General features: G+C 38.9%; 1 protein-coding gene across 1 annotated transcript; it reads left to right on the top strand.

Annotated features, from left to right (window-relative positions):
- The first annotated feature begins 3231 nt into the window (after positions 1–3231).
- Positions 3232–16235, top strand: LOC134531394 (troponin C, isoallergen Bla g 6.0301). Its single transcript, XM_063367098.1, has 6 exons — positions 3232–3444; positions 8161–8191; positions 10214–10357; positions 11549–11668; positions 14493–14624; positions 16038–16235. Exons 1-6 carry the CDS (start codon positions 3286–3288, stop codon positions 16061–16063), a joined length of 612 nt encoding a protein of 203 aa, XP_063223168.1. The 5' UTR covers positions 3232–3285; the 3' UTR covers positions 16064–16235.
- The last annotated feature ends 1907 nt before the right edge of the window (positions 16236–18142 follow it).

Raw genomic sequence — 18142 nt, 5'->3', positions numbered from 1 at the left:
GTACAAGTTTTAAAATGTTGCTTATTTATTATTTTCAATATTCGAACTAGCATGGTCAATCTTCTTTTAGCTAACGCTGAAGAAAGAGAGCAAGATTTTCTGACAGAAAATATAATAGTATTTCGAATGGTGCAATTGTATTTATTTTAGCCTCAGTAAATCCTGTAAAGTAGTGGAAAATTTGGAACCAATGATTTTTCAAAAACCTTTTACAAGGGTGTATGTTTTTTTTTTTTTTTGTTCCTGGGATGACCCCAGTTTTCAATCTTGAAGTAGGTGCTTCCTGTAAAACCTATCATTAATTTTACCTCCGTAATGAATTAAATCATACTGTTTTCTCTGCCATCAGCAATAATCAACATGGTCCACATTCAGAATTCTATAATAAATGTTTTTTTCCGAGAACAGTTAGTAAAAAATTTAATTAATTAAGTTATTTAAGGTGGTTAGTTTAGTTTCTACTCAAATTTATACTTTGCTGCAAAAGAGATTGTTTGAGTGTTTCGACCCATAAGAACTGAAAGGAAACCAGTAAAATGCTTACGTTAAGTATACTTACGTTGAATATATTATGTTCTAAGAACAATCGTTTATAGACACTAGCAAAAGCAAAGCGTTTTGGTAATTGAGGTTGTTATTTTTCTCGCTAGGGTCAACCAAATAACTTATTCCCAATGAAATCCGCATGAATAACATATTTAAAAAAAACTATTATTGCATTATAAATGTTGCTATACAGTATCCCAAGTGATAATCTCACTCCTTTTCCAGACCCAAACAACACCTCATGTACGCCCAGAACATTCTTTCTCTTATCAGATGGCCACGGTAGTTGAATAGAGAGGTAGAATAGAAACCGAAAGATGGCATCTTGGATTCTAAATATTTAAAGCCATGACAATTTTCTGTCGTTTTTCGTTCAAAATTTGGCTTCGTTACCGCGTACATTTAAGATTTTATGGCTTTTATTAATAAATCCATTTTTTTGTTGGGAATAATAAAATTTAAAAATTTTTTATAGTCCTGTCGATATACAATGTGGTATAGACCTTGTAAATCTTTTAATGTGTGATCTCTGCCTAAACGAAGGCACATTTTCAGTTCTTGGCGATACAGGTTGTGTACCTACTGCTTCTTTAGGATCCTGTGTCCCTTCTCAAGAAAAACTATTACTGGCTAGCAAGAGATCCGAGGCCGTAGTCAGGATTTTGTGAAGGAGAAATAAAAAATAAATTATTCTCTATCATTTATAAATATGTTTAATTCAAAAATTAATTACTCTCTCACTTAAATAAAATCTTAGGGAACAACAAACTTTTAGAACTCAAACATTTACTAAAAATTTAAGTAATGATTTGGTTTTAAGAAACTGAAATTTTCGTATTTTGGGTTTTTATTTAATTGTTTTTAATACTTTGTTCTTTAGTCAATTATTTGATTATTTTCTCAAAACCAGTCATAATCACACATCAACTTATGTTATCAAATACATGATACATGCATGAAAAGTTTGTACGAAAGACATGCTTACAATAAGTAACACGTGTGCAAACTGAAATTTAGTATAGACTATACTTGGGAAACCAATTCATGTTGCTTCTGTGTATGAGGCATGTCGGACTGTAATGGGGATGAAATGCATTACTGTATTACAATAGTCCTTGTAAAACAATCTATAAGTAGCTAATCTGCTACGATTTTCTTAGTCTGTCTTCAATTTTTTATTTATTTTTTGACGTGATAACGTCTTATAAATCGATGAACGCCCGCTGCACGCACGAAAAATTGTCACGTTCCGCCTGAGCTGAGCGTGCAAGAACCGGCCAACCACCGTGCGAGAAAATCTTCTATAATATCAAACAGGTTAAGGCGGGTTTTTCAACTAATTGTTCGTGAATATATATATTTTTAATTATTTAAATTAAATTTGCAAAAACTATAAATAATATTTGAAAATTAAAAAAGTATGCAATTTTTCATCAAAATTTTTCTCATGACGTTATCACGACTTTACAGACAACCCCTCCCTTTTTTGACGTGACAAGGTCTAATAAATCGATGAACGCCGGCGGCACGCACGAAAAAGTGTCCCGTTACGCACATTGTTCCGTTACGCTGTGTCCTGTTACGCTCATTTTACGCTTGCGCCGCATCTATCTCTCTTCCACTCGACTGTTTATAAAGTGAAGTGAAAAGTTAATGTGGTTTTCATTGCTTATTACAACAACAATTTCGGCAATAAAGGTTAATTATTCTTGAATTTTAAAAATCTGATTACTAGTATAATTTCAAGTATTTATTCTTTTATTATTAAAATAAAAATGATTCAATTTTATTCATAAAGTATGCAATCATTCCATCAATGTTTTGTTATGACGTTGTCACGTTAAACTATCGTCCGTAAACCGACTTTACAGACAAACCCCCCCCCCCTTTTTTTTGATCCTGGAAGGGAGGGGTCCGGACCCCACGGTCCTCCTGGCCTCGTGCCTGGAAGGACTCTTTGGGGGACAGCGGCCCGGGGAAAGCTAAACATGCGAAAGGAAAGGAAGTTCGTGAGGCAGAAGGGCGGAAGGGAGGTCACAGCGACGGTGCTGTGGTACGCGCGTCAGAGAGAGTGAGAGGGGGGGAGCAGGGCGTTTTTTTTCCCAACCTAACTAATAAGTAAGTGTATTTGGGAGGGGTCTGGGTAGGGAAGACTCTAAGTGCGTCTCAGGCCGAAGCCTATACGCTCTAAGCATGCAGGTTATGAACCATGCAGGAGAGGAAGCATGCATCATGTGCTAGGAGGGGGATTGGCCAGCCATGGCAACGTTTTAGCCATGACTAACTCCCCTCACTGACAATTCTAGGTTAAAACCTAGATAAGTTGGGCCCAGGTAAAACCTGCATGGACACAGGGAAAAAACCTTGGGCCACTTACATGCGGGATGCAAAATTTCATACATTAATTACATACGGGTTGGTCACGGGAATGTAAGGATGGCTCAGGAAGAAGAGTTGGAAGAGTAGAAAATATCTACTGAGCAAGGGTGGGCACTTGGACATTTTTGTCCGCAATGTGGGGTTTTGGGCATAACTGGTTGTTGGGGGGCGACTATCGTCGTTTCCCGCCAGGCTGCCAGCCAGCCAAGGAGCAGGGCGATGAAGGGCCGGCCTATAAATAACCAACCAGGCGAGGGCTGCTGCAGAGCTCGGTCCTTCACTGCTGTTTTCCAACACGCGGCCCGCGATTGGCCGCGGCTCGTGGGCGTGGCCGGCGCGCCCGAGGAGGGTGGGGGGGGGATGTTGTGTTCGTCCCGACCACCACTCGGCGCGATCGGCGCGCAACCAACTGTAGGGGCGCCGCTGATATTAGCGACGAGGCGCGCGCGCAGAGAACCACAGCCCGCACGCGGTCCTTCCAGCGACTTCGCTCTCTCTCTCTCTCTCTTCGCCGACATGGTGAGTCCCGCAGCACAGCTCTTCTACCGTTACCCACGCATCCCCGTCGAGTGAAGTGTTCGTCATCACCTACGTAAAACATCATTCATTCGGATTTTAACAACACCGGATTCGTACTTTAGACATGTGAATGAATTAGCAAAGCCAAATTAAAAAATTTAAGTTCATGGTTGGTTTTAAAAAAAAACCGTTGATTTTTAAGAATTTATGAAGTAGCTTGGCTTCTGAGTTGTAACCGTGTCCTTGGCAAATAATTCACCAACGTTTCGGTCGACATTGCAGTCGCCATCATCAGGGAGCAGTTAACTGCAGTAGTTAACTGCTCCCTGGTGATGGCGACTGCGACGTCGACCGAAACATCGGTGAATTATTTGCCTAGGGCACGGCTGCAACCCATAAGCCAAGCTACTTCAGACAATGGCCGTGAAAGCCTGCGAACATTTTTTAAGAATTTATGTTTCACATATTCCTGGGATTACCCCCTTTTTTTCCCGTGGGCTTTTCTAATGACCAAAAAGGGAAGGGGAGCCCTTGGTGAAGCCACTCTTCCATGTCAGGGCCCCACCTCTGTTCGCTGGCCCCGTCTCGTCGAGGTGTTTGTTCGTCGTGTGCCGTTTATTGGTGCTTTTGGCACAGATTTCAAATTTAAGGTTAGGCCTATATTTTTTTTTTATATTTAAACTAATTTTACTTTTCTGTGCTTGATTTGTCGTTAAAAGTATAGTATAACTTGTTTTAATCATATCTGGCCGGCCCCTTTTAATACCTTGTTAATACCCTTCATTGTGAAACTTAAATAATCTAAAACAAATGGCAAACATATTTAATTGGATTCCTTTTAAATAAACCAGGAAACCTATAGACCAATATACTTACGTAGAGATTTATTTATTTCTTATTTTACCTATATCTATTTAAACGATCCACTAGCTCCCAAGTTGCTTGTGTGCAGGGAGTATTTAATTGTCTTGTTCACCACCTCGTGCCCCCTCTGGTAATACTTGTCTTTTTATTTATATTTTTGCTCAGCTGTTTCCTAGGACTTTTTTTATGAATTTAAAATAATCTAATTTTGGGGCACGAGGGGCGTTACAGTCGGCCACTGAGGAGTGCCACGGGGCTGATCCCGTGAAGAGAGAGGTCGCTGAGGTCCCCGTGGTAAGCCCTTGTTGTCGGTCACGTGACGGCGTGCTGGGGGAGACCCGGAGGCATAGCCCCACCTCCCGACGAAGGGTCGACGCGCTGGACTGCGACACGGGCTTCCGGACGAAGCAGCAGTCGCCGAGTCTCGGGACCTCGCCGCTAGACAAGCCACCTCTTGTCCTCATGCCCCGTGGCGGGTCGCCTCGGCTCCCAAGTTGCAACTGCGTCGAACGGGTGGATTTCAACCTGCTCTTCGCTCTGCGTTGCAGAAAGCATCTTCGGGGTTGACAAATTTAGAGGTTCAGTTCTCAAACTCTGAAGATGCCTGCTGCAACTCATAGTGAAACATAGAAAGCCAAAATAAGTTTATTATACAATGGACGCGAAAGCCAGCAATCTACTTTAACTCTTAAATGGGCACCAGGTACGGGCGTGTGTGTTTTCCGCTACTTCGGTTGGTTATTACTGTTGTATTTAGTCGAATTATTTTGTGATTGATTGTGTCTTAATTGTTCCGAGGCAACAAGCCTCGCGTCATTGTTACTCTTTATAAAACTTGTGATGGAATCATAAGTTACGTTTGCCATATGTAAAACGGCATCACGCCGAACACTAACATCAACGTGAAGCGTTCAACAAAACGATGAACTGCATTTCCTTGCATCGGTTATTACAGCTTGTTCAACCTCGCTCAGCAGAGAAACCATATGGAGGAATTAAAGTAAGGTGGATTAACTAGGTTATGAAGCTGGGTCTTATCCGAAGCGAGTTCATCATTTCACGCGAGTCACACAACGTGCATTAATGATCTAGGAAAAGTCAGCACGCAAATCTTTGCCCACCATGCGCTCAGGCACTGTGGCAGTGTCATTTATAAAATTACATAAGCGTGAAATGATGAACTCGCTTCGGATAAGACCCACCTTCATAACCTAGTTAATCCACCTTACTTTAATTCCTCCATATGGTGTCTCTAAATCACTTTCGGTGAACTCTAGGATACTTTTTGATGTACAAGTCAACGCCTAACGACCTCGTCGAAGATACGCGAAGCCAAATACCTACCTCCACCTCACGACACCCTTCTTTGATGTTAAACACGCTTACCATTACACTGCCGAAATCTAAACCAAAGATTTCGTTGCATTATAACGTCAGAAGAATGTGTACAAGTTATTGTAATGAAAGGCGCATTTCCTTTTTTTTTTTCCTAAAAAAAAAATTGTTGTCTGTAAAGTCGGTTTACGGACGATAGATTAACGTGACAACGTCATAACAAAACATTGATGAAATGATTGCATACTTTTATGAATAAAATTGAATCATTTTTATTTTAATAATAAAAGAATAAATACTTGGAATTATACTAGTAATCAGAATTTTAAAATGCAAGAATAATTAACCTTTATTGCCGAAAATGTTGTTGTAATAAGCAATGAAAACCACATTAACTTTTCACTTCACTTTATAACCAGTCGACGAAACAGTTCACGTGTAGATGTAAGTTGTGTGCTGCCGCTGTCTTTCTTCTCCTCGGACGCATAGGCCAATCGAGTGGAAGAGAGATAGATGCGGCGCAAACGTACAATGAGCGTAACGGGACACAGCGTAACGGAACAATGTGCGTAACGGGACACTTTTTCGTGCGCGCAGCTGGCGTTCATCGATTTATTAGACGTTTTCACGTCAAAAAATGTTGGGCATAAATTAAGACAAACCATTTTTTTTTAACAAATGCTTTAGAGCAACTCTTTCAGGGCAAACTATGCACACAGACTAGCGTGGATCTGGCCGATCAAGAGCCGAGTCCAGGTGTAGAATAGTAATAGCACAGTATAGAAAACAATCCGAGTTGCTCACGTGTAGTGTTTGTTCAGTGATACAAGCCTCAAAAAGTGTTGCTTAGCTGTATTGTATTATTGGAATGGAGCACTTAAAACTTAGCGATTCAGGAGTATAACAAAAATACGCAAAGATTATTTTATACTCTTTGTCGGCTTTTATTGCAAACAAATATGATTTAAATTGGTTTGTGTAAGTTAAAACAAATTAAATTCTTTTTAGTCAATGTATTTGTAATAACGTTATTTTGTTCTCATTTTTTAATCTTATATTCAAATATGGAATTTTAAGCTTCAAGTCAATCAGACAAACATTTTTTCTTATTCTTTTTAAGTAGCCAAGTATCGTTATGAATTCGAAAAAAATAAAACATTTATTTTCTGTTGTCATGAATCAAAAAAAATTAATAGACTCATATGAAACGTATTATTTCCATTAAAGTTTTAAAGTTATAAAAAATATTTCAGGTGCGAGCACATCTCCCGGAAGGGGAATTCTCGAAGGCGCCTGCGGGAGCTACAAACCCGCCTAGCAGTAGCGTGTTGCAGGTAGTCTACGACGCCACACGGCTCCGCGCCAACTTGCATCTACTTTCTTATTAAGAATTTTTCTTAATAATTATGATATTTTTCTGTGACACGAAAACAGCGCGTAATCAGACTTTTGTTTCTTTTCAGCTTAATGTTTCAAATTATTACTGTGCACCTACCTTAGACTTCAGCATATTTTACCCTGATACAAAACGACTACAGTTCTTCTATATGAAAGAAACACAGTTATTTATTTTAAAAAAAACTTAACTTCATCAGAGCACATTCATACCACAAATTCCAGAGTAGGTTGAGCAATGTTTAGTATGCATATATATATGTACATTTGTATCTCAGATGCATTAGCTTCTTCAGATATAAATAAAATACTTTTTATATTTATAAAAAAATGGTAGTATTAGTTTTTTGTTTACTTTTATGTGTTAACAACTAAAACGCAATTTTTTTAATATTAAAAATTTAGTTAGTCAATATTTTAGATTTAACATTATTTTTTTCACAAATTGGCAGTTAATTTGGGTACCTTGAACTATTCTGAAAATACTGTCTAAATGTTATACAAGAAATTAAAAAAAAAAAACAATAAGCTGTAAACTTTTGGAGGATGCGTTCTAGCAGAAAATCCTAGAAGTCAGCCCAATATTAGGGTAGTTGAATTAATCTGCAGACGAATTAATATGTGACATAGAGAAGCATTCTAGTCTTTCGATTCACCAAACTCAATGAACCAATTTTTCTATAAAATAAATGTAGTCTCAGTTTGTACTTTAGTAATCTTAATTTATTTAATTAATGGTTTGATTGAGCACAATTTTTATAATAGGTTTTAGTTGATTTAATAAATTCTGTATATGCTTAATATTTGTCTTACGACTATTGGGGATATTTTATATGCTTGAAATTGTTTTCCCCAAAACTATAATGAAATAATTTTCAAATTAATCACAGATAAACATAATATTGTGGTTTTAACAACGGTAGTGGACGCATTTGACTACTTAGAGAAAATAAGCTTACTCTTATAATGCTAACCTAATCGCTCGACAAAACTTGATGATTTAGCTCTTACACAACTACACATAAGAGCAAAAAGAGTTGTCAAAGAAATGTATGATGTTATTTTAATTCTTAAAATGTTAGTATATGCGTAGGTATATAAGTTCATTTTGTTTCTTTTCAGGCTGAAGAATTGCCACCGGAACAAATTGCCGGTAAGTTTATAAAACAAAGCACTCTTGGGAATTCTCAAGATATTATATCCCAATTGCGTTTGCTTGATTTATTATGCAGGCTCCATGTTTTATCTTTCATAAAAAAACATTATCTCTAAAGTAAGATGCGCCCAGAAGACTTATGCATGCAATAATTTACGTAGCTCACATAAAACCAAAAATTTATAGGTAAAGAAGCTTTCTTAAGTGTGTAAACTGTATATATTTGTATTTGTTTTGATGGTAATTTCTTGCACTTAATTCCAGCAAGCTAATTAGGTAGGGGTTGGATGAACTAACTGTTAACTTATCTGTTAAAGTTACACACACAAATAAATGTATGGCTTACCTGGGTTCGGTGCCTGGAATCCTGAGATAAGCTTGACCAACCAGCGAAAGGCTAGCCACGCTGCGAGTGACAAGAACACTCAACAACAGCATTTATTCTTGTCATTCTGCGTGGCGGCGTTAAGGAGGCGTGGTTTCTTTCAGTTCAATGATGATGACGATGAGAACATATGTTTTAAGAAGGAAGCAATTTGGTAACCATCCTTCCAAACAGAGCGAGATGTGTGGAGAATTTCACCCTGCACATCCTCAACTGAGGAGATACCCCGATACGTTTTTCGAGTGCACGAGAATGTGGGCGGGGACATTTGATTTAATTTTGCAAATCCGGATCCGATCACAATAAAAAAAAGTTCTTGTCACAATACTGGTGCTGACCAGAAGTTATCTGGCCGGTATTACGTACGGAATCACACGCAGTGCTGAGCGACCACCGGTCAGGAATCAAGTTATTTGGCTCGTGAGCGACCACCTTGCGCCAGTGTGGCCACCCTCGAAAAACTTCCGTTGGTTCGAATGGTTTATATTCGTCGCTAGATATCACTATAGAAATAACTATATCGCTCAACAGTGTGGCCGAGGATGTAGAAGCAAGCAACCGTCGACTTAGCAGCCAGGGGTTGGCCATAGGCATCACTCAAAGGATATTGAGGGAAGCAGCTTTCCATGTGTAAAACATCTTAGCTCTTGGTGGTAGTAATTTCTCGAATGGAACGGAAGTCGCATGGAACGGAAATGTGTAACCACGGTGCTGCCATCTGTGGCAGATGGCGTGAACCACAAAGCCAAAGGAAAGATTTTATAGCATTAACTGTTTCGTAAATTTTAACAAGATGGTCAGTATTTTAATTAAATTCTTTGTTGAAAACCAGGTCCAAAGCAGGACTTTAAGTATTTTTTCATTTTTTTTTTATTTGAGCCGTTTCATTAGGTAAATATTTTAACATTTCGCTCTGAGAATCTAATGATTCGATAGTCGACGTAGCTGCTCCAGCAGCGAATTCTAGTGGCGGACGCTGAAACTATGTGTGATTCGCGTCCAGAAATTTAGTTTGAAAACACAATTTTCGTACATATTTATCACGCTCGGCATTATTTTTAAGACTTCTGCGTTAAATTTCGTGTCCGAGTTTCGTATTATAAGTGTATTTTCAACATGAGAACACATGAAAATGCTCAATACCGAGGTTCTATATTACACATCTCTGGCGAGTACTCAAAGACTCGCTCACATTTTTTTTTAAAAAATAATGTTCACAGTCTTTCACGGCCATTGTCTGAAGTAGCTTGGCTTCTGGGTTGTAGCCGCGTCCTTGGCGGATAATTCACCGACGTTTCGGTCGACATTGCAGGGAACCTGATGATGGTGACTGCAATGTCGACCGAAATGTCGGTGAATTATTTGCCAAGGACGCGGCTACAACCCAGATTCCAAGCTACTTCATTTCTTTTTGTCCAGTTGATGGTATGCGCCATATTTGCGGGACACCCAAAATCATTGAGCGAAATGTGGTGTTTGAGTTATAAAGGACTTGTATTTTACGTGAATGACCTTGTGTGCCGATGTAAATTCTAGTGAATACTCGGGAAGCATTTCCTCGATGTCGTGGGTTTGGCGGAAGTAAGGAAAGACTTGAGCCGAGTCCTGACGGTCCCCTCGCTCCGTGGTTGCAGTCCTGCGCAAGGCGTTCGACGCCTTCGACCGCGAGAAGCAGGGCAGCATCCCGTGCAACCTGGTGGAGGAGATCCTGCGGCTGATGGGCCAGCCCTTCAACAGGAAGATACTGGAGGAGCTGATCGACGAGGTGGACGCCGACAGTGAGTGTCGCGTCCGAGCACCCAGCCATTCTGCTGGACCATCCTCTCCCGGCACTCTTGTTGCAGCTCGCAGGGTTTTCCCTGTGCTTTGCCTGGACCCAACTTGGTCTATATCTGAGATAGGGGAGTTGGTCGTGGCATCAGTGGCTGGCTGCCATGGCTGGCCACGCGATGCATGCTCCTCTTCCTGCATTCTTGAAACCCAGCATGACTAGGCGTATAGGCTTCGGCCTGAGACGCACTTGGTCTTCTCTAACCATAAATATATCCTCAATATAAACCCCTCCAATTAGTTTTGGTTGACAGCAAAGAAATATTGCAATGCATGTCCATTAAGTGCCTTATTAGTGGTATAAGTGTTTTTTGTCACTAATATATGGTTATGTAATTTCTATTAAGTGAAATACATATTAGTGATAGAAAAATTATTTTCTCACTAATTAATGGTTTTGTAACGTCCACTAAGTAGCAAATAAGCAAGATTTGTCTGTACCTAATAAATGGTTTTGTTGAGTTTACAAAATTATATTTCTGTCACAAAATATTTTTTTGGTTTGAATTGATAAAATTAAATTATTTGGCAGTAAAAAAAACTTTATTTTTAAAATGTACTTCAGTTTTCCCCGCCCGTTCATTACGTCAATGTTCTATTCTCATCTCATCGCCTTTCATAATTTCTGTTGACCTTGATGTTGACCAGGCATTAAGCCCTAATTCATACATTCGTTTAGTCATTCCTACTGTCGGCACATGTAGTGCTTTAAGCCCCTTGACACACGGGTGGGGGTTAAGGTGATGGGAGGGGAAAGAATGAAAGTGAAATTTCAAACATGAATGTAAAAATTACTGAATGTGTTAAATAAACCTGATAAGACAGTATAAAGAATTATTTTCAAAACCAATAGTAAAAGTTTAAAGGAACACTATCTTCGATGTAGTTTCGCGTAAATGGCCAAAAATTTAAATACACATTTTTAAAATCATGTACATGAGTTTGAAAACGCAGTATTAGGGTTGCTGGTCAGAGAATTCATCACCATTGTTGGGTTTGAATCATAGTATTTCAATGTTGTGAATCTTGTTTTGAATTATATAGACTTAAATCTTTCTTTTATTTTGCACAAAGCTTCCTTGTATGCACAAAGAATGTAGAGCTGAGATCGTGAATGAGGTGTCGGGTTCGCTTCCCAGAGTCTGGTCGGCTGGAGTTCGAAGAGTTCATCACGCTGGCCGCCAAGTTCATCGTCGAGGAAGACGCAGAAGCCATGGAGAAAGAACTAAGAGAGGCGTTCCGTCTCTATGACAAAGAAGGTGGGAGTCCATCCTCGGTGAAAGTTACGCGCGAGAAAATAACGTTCTGTGACAAAAAAAATCATATAATCGCATAAATCTGTTAAAACTATTTTGATTATACTGCATTGTCACACAAAGTCGTTCTAGTGTTGCCTGGTGTTTCATTCTGTTTATAATAGTTAAATTTTTGACGTGACAACGTCTAATAAATCGATGAACGCCGGCTTCACGCACGAAAACGTGTCCCGTTACACACATTGTCCCGTTACGCTGTGTCCCGTTACACTCGTACGCTTGCGCCGAATCTATCTCTCTTCCACTCGATTGGAACAACCATCGATTTGACTTTTTCTAGGCACATTAAACTTGGAACTCCCATTCGTTTCCTACTTTTCCTATCATCGTCCTATCCTTAACAGAATAACACAGATTGGAAGAATTTAAATAGCAACCGTGTATAAAAGATATAGTTAAAATAGTCTCTTCGTTTAAGTAATAAACATATTTGAATTAATGAGTGCAAATAGAAAGTAAATTTATCAATTAAATTGTAGATTTCATATCACTCCTTCTTTGTATCCATACAAAATAGTGATAATAAAATAAAAATGATTCAATTTTATTCATAAAAGTATGCAATAATTTCATAAATGTTTTGTTATGACGTTGTCCCGTTAAACTATCGTCCGTAAACCGACTTTACAGACAACCAATTTTTTTGAACAAAATATTACTTTTTTTGAATATTGTCCAATAAATAAGTGGTTGAGCTAATCAAATAAATTGAAAGAAAAATACTTATGTATCTATAGACATAACCATGTTTTAAACAATCGTGGTTTAAATCAGCCAACCCTGGTGGGGGAGAATGGTTTCTGAACACTTTCGAATGATTCACAAGAACTGAGCACGTTCCACGCTCTCACTTGACGGCGTACTATGCAATAATAGCACGAAATGCTGGATTCACAATAGCGCGACGCGTTAGACACATCTGTAGCGTCAACGCGACAAAATTCGTCGACGCAACAGACTTTTCGATCAGAAAGTTTTTCCATTCCCATCACATCGCGAGAGTGATGTTACTGAAATTAGCATCATAGTTTTTGTTTTCGAATTATAGTTAAACTGGTGCATTGGTAAAGCAATTATATTATGTGTAAATTTTTGGGGTTTGTTTACTTTTTTTTTGTGAAATATTTTTAATACGTTCACGTAAAATGATTTTTGTGGCTAATAAATATTGAATTTGGATCATACATTTTGTTCTCAAACAAGTCAAGTAAAACCAACTTGTAAATACTGATGGTTTAAGTAGTTGAAATGTCATTGCAAGAAACCTTTCATTTCTGTGAGGCATGTTTTTTTTTTTAAGTAAGTGCCGCTTTGAAACATAAAAGTAGACTTTACTTAAAATTCTATTTTTGCTAGAAAGGCTGTGCCTTAATCTACTTTTATACATAATTTCTATCCATATTAAGGCACTTATTTTTTTATACAACCAACTTTTGAATCCCATCATCATAAACGTCTGACGCATGAGGGAACTCGTCAGATAACGTCGTTGTCGTAAAAGTCTGTTCTCTTTCACTTATTTCGTCAACTTACGCAACAAACCTTCAGTGATGGCAGAAGATCACCCACTTCATTCCTCATCATGAACATTCGCACAGCCATCTTCAAAAGCTCTAGTCCTTTTCCCGTACCATTCCGGTCAAACTAAAAAAGGTACATAGTTTAGAAGAAAAGAGAGAGAGAGCATTGTATGTAACCCAGCACACGTGATAGAAGTGAAACTTCTTTTGCAATTCGAATCTCAACTCGTAAGTGTATAGTAAGGTATAAAACAACAGAGAGAGAGAGAAAGAAGAGAATATTCTAAATAATCATGAAATAACAAAATTATTACTCACTTCAAAATAAGCTCAAACCCCGTTGTGTTGCCCTCTGCCCACATACTCCCTTACTAGATGCCAGCAAGTCGGGTGGCGTCAGGCGGGAGCGACTGAAATGCTGCCCCTATGAAGGGCAGCCCTTCAGGATTTTTCTGGCCATGGTTTGTTTGTACAGCGACTGGAAGGGCAGCCCATCCCATTTCTGAAAATATGTTTCTTTAAGTGTTTAAATAATCCTGAAAACTTGCCCTCTTGGATGGGTAGCCCATCAGGATTTTTCTTACAGTGGTTATTTTGTAAAGCGACTGGAAGGGCAGTCCTTCCAGTATCTTAAAATGTGTCTATTTTCATAATTTTATAATCCTAAATTGTTGCCCCTTGGAAGGGCAGCCAATCAGGATATCTTTAACAGTGGTAAGGTTGTCTGAATTGTTGCCCCTTGGAAGGGCATCCCTTCAGGATTTTTCTGACAGTGGTGTTTTTGAAAGGTTGTCTGAATTGTTGCTCCTTGAAAAGGCAGCCCTTCAGGATTTTTTCTGACAGTAGTGTTTTTGAAAGGTTGTCTGAATTGTTGCCCCTTGGATGGGCAGCCCTTCAGGATTTTTCTGACAGTGGTTAGTTTGTTAAGTGACATAACCTAACCTAACATAACCTAACCTAACTGAACCTAACATAACCACTGTCAGTAAAATCCTGAAGGGCGTCCCATCCAAGGGGAAACAATTCAGACAACCTTTCAAAACCACCACTGTTAAAGATATCCTGAAGGGCTGCCCTTCCAAGGGGCAACAATTCAGCTCCCCCGTCAGGCGCAGGCGACCCGCCTATCCCTGCAGCACGGCACGCCACCACAAGTTCTCTGCACCGTCCTTCCCGCGTCAGTAACACCGGCATGTCGTCGCGCCGCCGCCGGTGTCCCAGAGTGACAGAGCAGGGGGGTGTTGCAGGGAACGGCTACATCCCCACCACGTGCCTGCGGGAGATCCTGAGGGAGCTGGACGACCAGCTGACCGAGCAGGAGCTGGACATGATGATCGAGGAGATCGACTCGGACGGGTCCGGCACCGTGGACTTCGACGGTAACTACACCCCCCCCCCCCCCCGCCCCCTCCGCCGGCCCCTGCCACGAGTCTGGCGGGCGGACCACACGCTGTTTCCAGACTTATGACATCCAGCTTTTTTTAACATTTGAATTCTTATTTTGTTCACCATATTCAGTAAATTAAAATAAAGTTTAATACTTCATTTTATTTTTCTATATTGGTGTTTTTCTAAGACCATACGATAGTGTCTATTGACATTCGTTCTGAAAGAAAAAAAATTAATAATTCAATGCTAAAAACCAATAATTTTTTTCACACGAGAAACTATTTGTAGCAGTTTGTCACCATGAATAACAAGGCATTCCATTAACTCTTGTATTTCTCTCAAACATAGCAAAAAAAATTAATATTAAATTTTAAAAAAGTTATTGACAAGAATGGTTGTAACCAAGATGGCGTCTTTCAGTTAAGTCTCCTTAGAAGTAAAAATTAAACATTATCAGATGATGCGCTAGATGAAATACATGTAAATGTATTACCAAAATTCTCATTCAATGTTTTTTTTCTTTAAAAAAACAACACTTTAGATATATTTTAAAAAAGTTAATTTCATCACAAACTTTTGTATACAACGTTTGTGCTGTACTACGTAATCTATCAACATAGCACGCCAAAATAAGGATAGCGCATGCCTTGGAAAGAGAGAATAAATTTCCATTAAAATGCACACAGCAACCTAAGAATGAGACAGGCCCAACACGAACATGCTCCAAACTTTGCTAGTAGATTTCAGTATCCAAGATGAATTCGTCGAAGTAAGTATGCAGTTTTAGTGATCGTTCTAGATGAATTTAGCGTGTTTGCGAGGACAAAGACAATTAAAGTGGGGACTACAAATGATCGCAAAAAGATCAAGTTTCACTCACTTATTTTGCCTTTCTGATCACGAAACCATTCCTACCTGAACGAGATGGGGATACAGCAAATCCCCCCCCCCCCCCCCAAAGATTCTAAATCTGCATTAGGAAAATTTTTCTCTTGTAAATTGCAAAAACAAAAATCCAGGTTAATATCTTGCTTTGACCGATTCGAAACATATGTGCTACGAATATACGTACCACAAAAAGGGTAATATACTAAAATCATCCACAAATTTGTTCAGAAAGTCTAAGCCCACAAAAGCCTTCGACAAGGCAACCAATCTTGTCCATTGTTCACCAAATCACACAGAGTGCAATGCCTGGCTTATTGAAACCCGAGCTTGGCTCGCACTGTTCCCCACATACGCGCGAGCCAATGGCGAGCCCAGCTCGTCACACCCATAAACTTGCGAATTTCCTTCTTCGGGGCCCGATACGAACCGGACTTGCGAGCCAGACTCGTAAGTGTCAAGGCCGCTTAAAACTACTACCACAAATAATGCAGAGAGTGCCTGTGTGGCTGTTTCAGAATTCATGGAGATGATGACTGGCTAGTGGCATGACGTGCTGCACCAAAATCATCAACCCCGACAACCAAAAGACACCATGTTGTCCCAATTCCGTTCTTCTATATTATCTGTGTTGATGTGAATCTGTGTTGTATTGAACTTTCTTTTTTAAACTTGTTATTGTAATACTTTGGAATAAAATAATTTATTTAGTATTAAAAAATATTTTATTTTGAGAGTTTCTAGAATGAAAGTTATTTTTGATGGACCATTGATGATGAAAATAAATAGCTTTGTTGTCGTTTTGAATAATCATAGCTGCATCCTAATACTAGCCTAACGGATCTCTTTGCTGAGGGATCTGCTAGAAGTGCATCGTAGTTGTTTGCGGCCATCTTTACGTTGCTTCCGAATTCTTAAAGAGGATGCATCGACATCCCAACAAGTGTCCACTAAAATCCAGGTATCTACGATTCTAGGAATGAAACGCTCGCATCCACTAATGCGTAGACACCGGAAAAATTCGCGGATTCATTTCGTGTTGTGCTAGAATCCAAACACATATACTTCCCTATCGATACTGTTATTGGCTCAGATTTTACATAAAGGAATTTTAGCCAATGAAAAACCTTCAACCAAGGAGTATCGAATGGGAAGCATCCCAGTTGACAAGTCTCACAAGCCAGTAGCCAATGAGCGTGTGGTAATTGCCCGAGTATGTACGGGATCGTGGAGTCTATTCTAGAAGTCATTGAAACCGCGAATTTTTCCAGTCCCCACTAATGCGTCCCTACATCATTAAGCTTTGAAATCGTGTTTACTTTGTATAAAATATTACTTTAGATTTTTTGCATAAGATTTGTTTAATAATTCGTCCTCTACATTGTGGTTGCATTTGCTACGGCCGTCACACTGTCAAATCCTCGCTTCCAGCACCTTCCAGTACGCTATGTCAAATAAAGTTGGAGTGTTATCAGGTCACCGTATACGTCACTGGCGCAGCCATGTTTGTTTGACAAGTTGGATGGCTTGTTTCCGTCAAATATTTTGCATATAGGACGGGTTCTAAAATAATTTGGATGTTGGATGCGATCGGCCAATCAAAATCGTGCCTACCGAAAACTGAAATGGCATCCGTTTCCGTCTCAACGATTCTTCGAATGGCGAAGAAGAGCACATGGCCGATTAAAGAGGTTAAATAAGTTAAATAACTAAAATCATGTTAATATGAATGTCGAATGGAAAATATTTTATGCGTAATAATGAAATTTTGGTTTTAAAACTTCAAAAAATCTATGAAAATTAATTTTATTGTGTATCGTATATTATTCTGATTTAAATTTAATCATGTTCAAAAAAAATTTTAATGGACAAACGTAATAACAAGTTCAAATTTTGCATCCAGAAATGTTATGCATTCTTTAATTTCAAAATTTAGAAAAAAAATTGGAAAGTTTGAGAAAGCTCAGACCAAAAATAAACTTTGATAGTATGACTTGATTTAAAACATGTTTTAGTTATCTGTCCAAATATATTTGATGGCGAAAATTGGAAGCTATTTTCCGTCCAATACATCCCCTCCAACTCTATTGTCAAATATATTGGAGACAAACATTTGACGGTGTGACAGGGCCTTAAGGGATGTATGGATGTGTGTGCTATGGACGCATGCCTATGTATTTGGATACAGATCATGTGTTTTGGTAGGATTTAGGCAAGAGAACTACCGGAATAAATATCCGGTAAAATCTCTTAAATAACAGTAATGACAAGAATATGAAATAACAAACCTAAGTACTTTACATTATATGGGTACTTATTTAGTGAAAATATAGGCTGAAATATGTTTTTTTTTTTTTTTAGTGGAAATGACATATATAAGTAACAGTGTGACAAAAAAATCAGACGTAGAGTTAACAATAGTTAAATTATTTGGTTTTGCAAAAATAATTTATTTCAGGGTAGTCGGAAACTCGAACAGTTGAACAGGTGGCTATCAGCCCTCAAGATGTCAGCCTCTGAAATTGGGGCCCAATTCTTGACATTGTCGGAATACTTCCGCTAGCAGAATGATCCGCTAGTTTAAGTCCAATAGACAGCTAAATGTGTATTCTTGAAACTGCTA

This window comes from Bacillus rossius, chromosome 3, assembly GCF_032445375.1.
Source record: "Bacillus rossius redtenbacheri isolate Brsri chromosome 3, Brsri_v3, whole genome shotgun sequence".
Classification (NCBI taxonomy): domain Eukaryota; kingdom Metazoa; phylum Arthropoda; class Insecta; order Phasmatodea; family Bacillidae; genus Bacillus; species Bacillus rossius.
Note: the sequence above shows the minus strand (reverse complement) of the source record. Positions and strands in the feature narration are given on the sequence as shown.

What these genes read in the sequence shown, in the direction of transcription:
- LOC134531394 (XM_063367098.1), top strand. Translation starts at nt 3,286, where the DNA reads ATGTTGTGTTCGTCCCGACCACCACTCGGCGCGATCGGCGCGCAACCA. An exon ending in CGACGAGGTGGACGCCGACA is followed by an intron (nt 10,358 to 11,548) that starts GTGAGTGTCGCG and finishes TTCGCTTCCCAG; the next exon opens with AGTCTGGTCGGCTGGAGTTC. An exon ending in CGGCACCGTGGACTTCGACG is followed by an intron (nt 14,625 to 16,037) that starts GTAACTACACCC and finishes TGGCTGTTTCAG; the next exon opens with AATTCATGGAGATGATGACT.